Source organism: Rutidosis leptorrhynchoides, chromosome 10 (genome assembly GCF_046630445.1).
Source record: "Rutidosis leptorrhynchoides isolate AG116_Rl617_1_P2 chromosome 10, CSIRO_AGI_Rlap_v1, whole genome shotgun sequence".
In the NCBI taxonomy this organism is placed as follows: domain Eukaryota; kingdom Viridiplantae; phylum Streptophyta; class Magnoliopsida; order Asterales; family Asteraceae; genus Rutidosis; species Rutidosis leptorrhynchoides.
The window spans coordinates 26,203,829-26,213,559 of NC_092342.1; the positions used below are offsets into that span (position 1 = coordinate 26,203,829).

Consider the following 9,731-nt stretch of genomic DNA (forward strand, 5'->3'; position numbering starts at 1 on the left):
TCGAGCAACAGGAAACAATCACTAGTTAACGGTAATCAATCATTAGCAGTTAAAAGCAAGCAACTTGAAGTTGAGATTCAAAGTTCTAAATCTGAGGTATGTAGGTTATAACATGATTAAATGTCATCAATGTCTGATTCACAAGAATCGAATCATGAAATTGTGGAATTGAAACGAGTTGTTGAGAAATTGAAATTGAGTGAGTCTGACAATTTAGAGAAAATTGATGTTATTGAGAAGGAAAGGAATTTGTTGTCTGAACGAGTGAAAGACTATGTTAAAAAATTTAAGGAATCGGAGAGTCTGATTTCCAGAAGAGAATAATTTATGTTTAAAAGACAAAATTAAACAAAAGTAAATCGAGTTGCAAGCTCCAGCTTCCAGTTTTATTTACAAGCTCCATGAAAGGGATAGGTCTTGCAAGTCATACGTATGAGGTAAAAACTAAAGTTATATACAGTATCATATTTATTTACAACCTCCAGCTATCATTTTTTACCATAAAACAAATGGTTATTAATTGTGGCTGTTACTCTTGAAGGTTGAAAGTCAATGCCATTAAAAAAAAAAATAAAAAAATGGTACGTTCATGTAGAAAGACTTTGGATCTTTGTTTTATTTTTTTAGTTATTTTTTTCTTTTTCCGGTGTGTATTAACAACACACCAAGACAACATGTGAAGTTTACATTGTCGTATCCTTGTAATTTCTTGGAAACCATGTCAGCCACTAATTATTATCACAAAATCATAATCAATTTATAAGTTTGACTACAAGTAAGCTAAAGAATGAATCATTTCACACTAAATCACATATCATCATCATCATCATCATCATCATCATCATCAACAACAACAATTATTGTAATAGAAGATCATGTCAATAACCATGTCTAGTGGGCATGCTGAATCTTCTCAATCCTTAGAGTCACTACATCCGTGTCGTCAGTTTACCATTGCCAAGATTCATTTAGTAACTGATAACTTTGATGAATCATTGGTGATCGGACGTGGGGGGTTCGGTAAGGTTTATAGAGGAACAATTACTCATGGGGTAACTCGTTTGGATGTTGCCGTAAAGCGGCTAGATACAACTTCCAATCAGGGAGCACTCGAATTTCGGGCGGAAGTTAAGATGCTTTCGCAGTTAAGGCACTGTCACTTAGTGTCATTGATTGGTTATTGCAATGATATCCAAGAGATGATACTTGTTTATGAATTTATGCCCCATGGATCCCTTGAAGATCATCTCCACAAACTACTAGCTCCTCTCACTTGGGTTCGAAGGCTAAAAATATGTATAGGGGCTGCTCATGGGTTAGCTTACCTTCACACTGGTACAGGTATAAAGCACGGAGTGATACACCGGGATGTTAAAAGCTCAAATATACTGTTGGACGACACTTGGGCTGCCAAGATTTCGGACTTTGGGCTGTCCAAAATAGGTCCAATTAATCAGCCATCTACTTATGTCAACACTATAGTGAAAGGTACGTTCGGATATCTAGATCCTGATTATTATCAAACGGGTAGGCTAACCCGAAAGTCTGACGTGTATGCCTTTGGGGTGCTACTATTCGAAGTCTTGTGTGAGAAACGAGCAGTAGACGGAAGTCTTGATGAGGATCAATGGGGTTTAGCAAGCTGGGCAAAAGAATCTATCAAAGAGGGTAGGCTAAAGCAAATCGTTGATCCCAATATAAGTGAGAAAATATCTCCTAGATGTTTAAAAGAGTTTGCACAGTTGGCTGTTGACTGTTCGCATAGCTATCCGAAACATCGTCCTACAATGGCTCAGGTTATTGTGACCCTTGAGGGTATCCTAGCTTTACAGGAGAAAGAAGACGATAGATTGCAGGCTCGAGGCATGACAATATTTGGGAAAAAGATGTCTACATTTGGTTTTCCACGGGAAAACTCAGGTATCATGTTATGAACTTCCAGAATTGCAATTAATTCAAAGAAGAAGAACAAAATTCAATCTGAAAACTCAATTGAATAAATGAGTAATGGATTTGAATATGTGTTGACTTGTTATATTCAAACGATAACAAAAATGATAGGGGAAAGTGTTCAATTGAAAAGCTAATTCAAAGTCTAACTCACCTAGCTATTTATACATCACTAAGCTAACTATTTTTATGTTATTCAACATTTTCTTATTCAGTGTCATTCTGTTTTATATTTTCTAAGTTTGGCATTTCCTCTAACACCATGTATGCAGTCATATATTCCTTAAAAATTACTTCGTCAACACACTCACTTGCCAACAAAGGCATCAAACCATTTACAATATATGCAAATTACAACCCTAATTATCTTTCAGAAAGAAAAAAAAATTACAACCCTAATTACTATCAGAACCAGAAAGTTGATATTATTACCTTGATCCACTCAACTTTTGCATTTCTTCTTTTGGCGTGTGTACCGTGATAACAATCCTCTGTTATATATTGCCTCCATCTCGTGAGTTGAGCCTTTTAGTTTCACAGTAAGGAATTTTTGCTGCACTAACACACTGTTAATATAATTACTCATTTCTGCCTAAGTTTAATCTAACTTCGTAAAAGAAATCTACAACAATCATTTAAACATTCCTTATAATTATCATCTCCGGCAATATTTCTCGTACACGCCATCAGTTTTATGGTATTATTCACTTGCCAGCAGAATTTACTCGAGAAATTCTCTGATACTAATTGTTATGAACTTTCCGAATCCCAATTAATTCGAAGAACAACAAATTCAAACTGAAAACTTAGTAGGTAATTGAATTCGAATTGATTACAGCCAAATGATTGTAAGAATGATAGGGGAAAACGTTTGCACATCAATTTAAAAAGCTTATTCAATCTCAAATTCAGCTAGTTTTTAAACATAGAAGTATAGAACAACTGAAATACATAGAAGTATACAACAAGTGGCGAAAACTAGGATTTTTTTTTTAGCGGGGCAAAAAAAAAAATTTAAACCATAACAATTTTTTTTTGACAAAAGTTGGAGATTTTGGGTCAAAATTTGAAGGTTTTGGGGCGAAAGTCGGAGAATTTTAGGCAAAATTTGAAGGTTTTTGGACAAAATATGTAGGTTTTGGGGCAAAAAAAATCCACTAGGGGCGGCCGCACCCTTGCCCCCACACAGTTTCGCCTCTGTATACAACATCAGCAATAACTAATCCAGTGCTCGTGAGGTATGAGAGTGCTCGTGAGGTACTAGAGAGGCTGAATGTATAAAATCTTTCTTCTTTACTATAATGGGTGATGATATGATATGTACACAATCACTTTTTACACATACACAACCAAATAAATTTTTCATTGTCAAACGTGTTTGATTGTGTATGTATAAAAAGTAGTTGTGTACATATCAATTCTCTACTAAATTAGAATAGAATAGAAGTTGTTTATTCGCCCCCAAGTAAGAGAGAATTCTCTATCTACCGAAGAAGCATATAACAACTGAAATGAGCTAATGTACAGATTTACATTTTTGATACTTCAAGTTTCAATATATTTACCAATAATCCCTTATTTAAGCCCAATAACGCTCAAGGTTAGGTGTTGTTAGATGTGCCTTAGATTTAGCATTTACTTACATAATAGTTGTTTAACTTATAGTTGGAGTTGGAAGTTTAAAGGCCGTGGAGCTATACCTTGGTACTATACAAGGTGAAAACCAACAATTACGTAGGTTCCATTTTGACACTATCACAACTGCTACTGGCCAATTATCTGCGACTAATAGAATTTTTGATCGGAGTGATGGTTCAATATACAAGGTAACTAAGAAATTCCTTTAGTTTTTCAATTGGTTTCTTGAATGCCCTGATTTGATTTCTCGTTTCAGGGAACTCTACAAACTGGACAAGATATTACAATTTTTATACCTTATTCTCCTCTTATAAATAAGCAACTTATCAATGAAGTATCAATACTTGTCGAGCTTAAACATAATAATTTGATTGAGTTGGTTGGATATTGCATTGAAAGAGGTATGGTGCTTCTCGTCTATAATTTTGCAACGCATGCAAACTTGGATAGAATGATACATGGTAATTGGTATAAACTCTTAGTTTTGAACCATTTCTTATATAAAAATTACTGTACTATATTACAGTGGTAGCTTTTTAAAATGTATTTAACGTTGTGATTGAAATTTGATGAACATTTTTTCATGATCTATGTTCATAGATCGACTGTGTACTCTTTTAGACTGGAATAAAAGGTACCAAATATTACTAGGAGTTGCTAGAGCACTTGTTTACCTTCACAAGCAGGTTCCTGCTCCGATCATACACGGTGATTTAAATCCTACAAACATTGTTTTGGATGGAAGTTTTTACCCAAAACTGTCAAATTTTGGTGTGGCCTCGAAAATCGAAGACACCGACTACAGTCATGGTGACAGGGTTCGTGAGACCTGGTAAGTTTATAAGTTTTAGCTAATGCACATATATTAAAGTAATTAGAATTTCTCTATCTTTTTTATACAGTGCATTTCTTCTATCGAAGGAGTCTCTAACTGATATTACAGTTTCTCCAATATATTTTATTATGCTTACTTTATGGATCATGTTGAACATTCAATGACCAGAAAAGAGTAATGTCTGGAACCTCATCTCATTCATCCCATATTTGAAAGAGTTGTGTGTGTGTGTGTGTGTGTGTGTGTGTGTGTGTGTGTGTGTGTGAACGACAAAAAGGTATTATAGAGAAAATAGTGAGGTATAGAATTATTTTCTATATGACAGAGAGTGCCCACATACTTTGTTTATTGTTAAAGCCTAGATTGAGTCATACATTGTAAACTCGGTTTGTCATATTTGCTAGTAAAATCCTTGTCTCTTTATAAATTGCTTAATTGTTTTATTTAATTTTCCTGGTCATGAAAGTGCACAAATTACCACAAATTGGTATCATAGCGATAGTTGTGATTAAACTTTTACGATGTCGATAATAGTGGAGAGAAATTTAATGGCCATAATGATTTGGGTCTTTGGTAAATGAAGAGGATGCTGTACTAATTGGCTATACTAATGGAGTTGGCCATATCGTTTGGGTGTGGTTTAATAGACTATACTAGTAAAAAACTGCAGTACAAACAAAATTTCCATCAAGTTAAATGATGTTGTTCCTATGACTTGTTTTCTCCATATTGTTGCAGTAAATTTTTTTATTTTTATTTTTTTTATGGCTAATACGTGCGAATGTAATAGGGGATACTTTGCACCGGAATTATGTGCTCGAGGATGCCTATCAACCAAGGTAGACGTCTATAGTTTTGGTGTATTGGTTTTGGAAACTATAACCGGACGTCATGTATCGGAGATCTATGATTTGGTAGAATACGACGAATACCAGGTACGATGATATGTTAAGAGTATTATAATTTAAAACTATGCTTGTTATTCTTATAATCAAACCTAATACTTTCTGGTTATGATGTACATGTGAAATAAATAAATAGTACTGTGTAACAAGAATGTTGAATTTGTTGTAGGTTAAGACAAATTGGTCCCAAGGAACAACTTCATTTATAATTGATCCCAGAATTGATGTTGATGCAAGTCCCATTGATACTTTCATCAAAATTGGTTTGTTGTGTATTCAATACGATCCAACGGATAGGCCAACAATGGAAGAAGTGGTTGACATGTTTCTCGACGAGTCATCTGTTTTTCTTTTTCTTCAAAAAAGAGGAAAAACGGATGTTAGAAGAGTATACACACTATATAAATGCCATGATTACGATACTGTTGCTGCTGATGACTTGGATGAGAGTTATACGTACCCTCGATAGTGTGTCACATATGTAATTCGTCGCAGATCATATGGATAGACGTTAACTAACTCTTGCCAAATATATGGCACTTGTCTGACTCCCAAATTGAATAGTGAATTAGAAGTATTAAAAGTTACCCATATTGACCAAATTTGCTGATTTCTAATAAATGAGTTTAGATTGAGAGTTCTATATACAAAACAAAACTTCAAGACTACATAACACCTGATATGTACTTCCTTTGTTTAAAAAAATGTTTGTCCTACTATTTATATATATTTCAAAATAATTGTCTAACTTTCAAAAATTATTTACCATATCATTAAAATCTCCAAATTTTACCCTTATTTATTACTCAATCATTTAGTTTATAAATTAGTTGTACCGAGAGCTGGTAAGTTGAAAAGGGCGTATCCTCGAGGTTGATTATAGCGCTCCGTTATGTTTCTTGGGTTGATTTAGTTCTTTGTATTGTTGTGTTTCTATTGATTTATAATTGGTTAATTGTGTTAAAATACAGAACCACAAAACATATTTCCTGTTAGGGTAAAGATTGACTTAGATCAGAAGGGTTGACCTTCATCATTTCCATATTTAGCAAAGTCACAAGACAACAGTAACAGTAACAGAAGACTCAACGGTTAACCCACAACAGCTATTTCCATATTTGTAAAGGTGGTTCCAAAAGGTGTAATGAAGCCTACCTCATGTAGAATTAGCTGTTACAAGTGTTATAGTATAAAAGAACACTCTTATATGTTCTTAGATGTAATACAATTGTATCAATTCAAAGTCTTATCAAAAAAACTGATCAATACAAATCATATTACAGTCTTTACTCATCTAATTAACATGGTATCAGAGCTAAAGAAGTGTTGATCCTGGATCAAAACACCTCTTTTTAGCTTCAATCATTTACCAGAACCTTAAGCTGCCATGTCTAATTCTGACGGCAACTCAAAATTACAGAAGCAAGATAATAGCTTCTTAAACAAGGCCACCATGTCAAAACTGGACGGTAGCCCAGTTAATGAAAAGATGAAATCGGTTGAACAAAAGGTCATGAAGAACAGTTACCTGGATGCTCTCTGTCACCCTTTGACCATCAAAACAGCTGTTTCCAAAACAAAAACAGTACCCACAAATTTGGCAATTCCCACCATCGCAAACCACCATCAACAGCTAAGATGTGTTTACTGTGGTATGTCTAAACATACAATAATTCAGTGTTTCAAGCTCGTCGGTTTTCCAAAGTGGTGGAACAAGCAGAAACATGATAGAAGGGTGTTGACGGTAGCAGAGACTGCCGGCGACAACCATAAGGTCACCCGCAATGGAAGCACGGGACTGAACAATCGATCAACCCTAAAAACGACAAGAGGTAACTCAAACTCTGTTTTATCTCAAAAATTGACAAATTGGGTGAAGGTAAAACCTTCGAACCCTAATTTTCCCTCACATCAATCGATCAAAGTAACTAGGGTAAACCCTAATCACTGTAAATCGACCGGAGTACAAGGAACCAATTATAACCGATTTGTAACATCCCGTTTTTCCCGTACATATTTAAAGGTACAAACTTAATTTTAGTACGCTTAACTTGTGCGTTTATGTGGTTAAATAACATAAGTGTTAGTTGTTGTGTAATTATATATATATATATATATATATATATATATATATATATATATATATGCTTAAGAATGTATGCATGTATAAGTGTACGCGCGGTTAAGAGTGTGGTAAGTCTTGTGAGACTTAAATGTGAAGTCTAGACATATGTAGGAAGCGAGAACGGGGTGTACAAGCCAAATATTTAATCGTTAAATTTGTTGTCGGAAAAACGATCAGGCACAGGCCTTCGCCGCGAAAGTCCTAGTCGCGCCGCGGTATTCAACTGAAATTAAGGTCAGGAGGCCTGTTAAACAGGTCGAAAATTCTTTGTATTGTCGCGCCGCGATGACCTCAGCCGCGCCGCGGCATCTCAAGCAAAACGAAGTCAGGAACCATGCTAAGGAGGGGAAGTTTTTCCTTTATGTGTCGCGCCGCGACAAATGGAACCGCGCCGCGGCAGTTCTGCTGGACTGATTCCGAATTTAGCTCAATTTAAGTGATTTTAAAAGGCAAATTCGTCTTTTTACGTCTAGATCTGATTGGAGCATTAAATCTCCACCACTTATCCTTTTTCCTCATTTCTTTTCCATTTTCTTTCTCTATTTTACTCTCAAACATAAAAACCCAATTGGATTCAAGTGAGATTTGTGAGTGAAGGATTAGAGTTGATCTTTGGAGCAAGAATTAAAGTTGTTCTCCTTGTTCTTAGCTACAAGAGGATAGTGTTGGTACGTCCTAACTCTATGTTTTGAGTTTTAATTAGTTTATGCTAGGGTTTGGTTCATTTGGAACTTGTAAGACCCATTTGAGGGTAAAATGGGTGAATTTGGGTTATGTTGTTGTAATGAAACCCTAATAGCTACAATCTAGGGTTTTGGTCAAATAAAATGAGATTTGTAAGTGTTAATTGTGTTGTTAAGCACTAAAACACTTGTTAAATGTTGAAAGGATTGTAAATGGGTTAAGTTGACCAAGTTTGTAAGTTTAAGTGTTGAAATGGGTCAAAATAGTAATGTTGACCTAGTTTGGGTTAAATGGGTATGCATTACCCTAAGTTTGTGTTGGTTTAAGTTAGTAGACTTTAAATCACTAGCTTTAGTGATTTAATATCTGCCTTGGCCATTTATGGGCGGTTTGGTGTAAGTGAGCTATTTAATGCTAATGGGTCATTAAATGCTCAAGTGTAAGTAATGTGGCTAGTTCCACTAGTTTGTGTATTGAAAATGTACTTAATATATTAGGTACATTGCTTTGAAGTTCGGAAGTGCATAATCATCATCCTTGTGTTAAGGTGAGTGGAATAATTACGCGTGTACGTATATAATGTATTTATTTGTGTAGTATGAATGTGGCATTGTCGCGGTGTTCAAGACACCACATTCTAAGTAACGAGTAGTATTATCGCGGTGTTCAAGACACTACTCATTGTTTGATTGACATGTGGTATTGTCGCGGTGTTTAAGACACCACATTGTCATGGGAGTGGATGCCGCGATGTTTGAGGCACCACTCATGGTCCTGATTGACATGTGGAATCGTCGCGGTGTTCAAGATGCCACATTGTCATGGGGGTGAGTTAGTCGCGGTGTTCAAGACATCACCCTGGGAATTGGTGATTATGCGATGTTTAAGTAACACTAATGGATGTTATGAACTCCAGCGGTCTTTTACGAGTACCGTTCCCTTGTACGATTGGTTAACCATGATTGTGTGAATTCGTATCTAGCATAATTAAATTGTGAACTATATGCTATTGTTGTTGCTAGCTTCTTGTGAATTGTGGATAGTAGTTTATGCATGATGTTTGCAAGGTTATCGAATTGCTAGCTTGTATGCGGTATGGTAAGTGATTGCAAGTAAGTAGATTATATATGAACATGTATAATTGTTGCATTCACTAAGCATTAGCTTACCCCTCTCATTGTTTATCTTTTTAGATGCAGGTGCGGATTGGAGAAAAGGGGTTGTTGGGCACTAGGTGTCCTTTGATGATGTTTCGTTGGAGGCTTTGAAGTTGGCCTAGCGTTTTGGGTAGTTTAGCCCCAAACCATGCTCGAAGTGTTGTTTGGATTAAAACTATCGTTTTTGGATAGGTCAAACTTGTATCACATTTATTAATGGCCTCGTGCCTTTTGTAAACACTAAACTTGTTGTATGTTTTAACGAAATGTGTGGAATGGTTTACATATTTAATTGGCGCGTAAATGTGTATTATATAAAAAAAAATTATTCGTATGGTATACGGGTTGGGTTGTTTCACGATTCCATTGTTTGAGAAAAGAAGGGTTAAACCCTAATTCTGAAACAGAACACACCTTTGATAAGAGAAGAAAAAAGA

At 35.4% G+C, this 9,731-nt stretch overlaps 1 protein-coding gene across 2 annotated transcripts; it reads left to right on the top strand.

The window, feature by feature from the left end:
- Nucleotides 1-819: 819 nt before the first annotated feature.
- LOC139872121 (receptor like protein kinase S.2-like) lies at nucleotides 820-6,026 on the top strand. Of its 2 annotated transcripts, XM_071859942.1 has the most exons (7): nucleotides 820-1,488; nucleotides 1,582-1,920; nucleotides 3,616-3,776; nucleotides 3,845-4,049; nucleotides 4,189-4,420; nucleotides 5,214-5,358; nucleotides 5,498-6,026. In XM_071859942.1, the coding sequence occupies exons 1-7, from the start codon at nucleotides 876-878 to the stop codon at nucleotides 5,795-5,797; spliced, it is 1,995 nt and encodes a 664-aa protein (XP_071716043.1). In that variant the 5' UTR covers nucleotides 820-875; the 3' UTR covers nucleotides 5,798-6,026. The 2 variants fall into 2 exon arrangements, with proteins under 2 accessions (XP_071716043.1, XP_071716042.1); XM_071859941.1 differs by having other exon boundaries at nucleotides 820-1,920.
- Nucleotides 6,027-9,731: the final 3,705 nt, after the last annotated feature.

Coding starts and splice junctions, on each gene's coding strand:
- LOC139872121 (XM_071859941.1), top strand. CDS start 876: ATGTCAATAACCATGTCTAGTGGGCATGCTGAATCTTCTCAATCCTTA. Junction 3,777..3,844: donor GTGATGGTTCAATATACAAG/GTAACTAAGAAA, acceptor TTCTCGTTTCAG/GGAACTCTACAAACTGGACA. Junction 4,050..4,188: donor CTTGGATAGAATGATACATG/GTAATTGGTATA, acceptor CTATGTTCATAG/ATCGACTGTGTACTCTTTTA.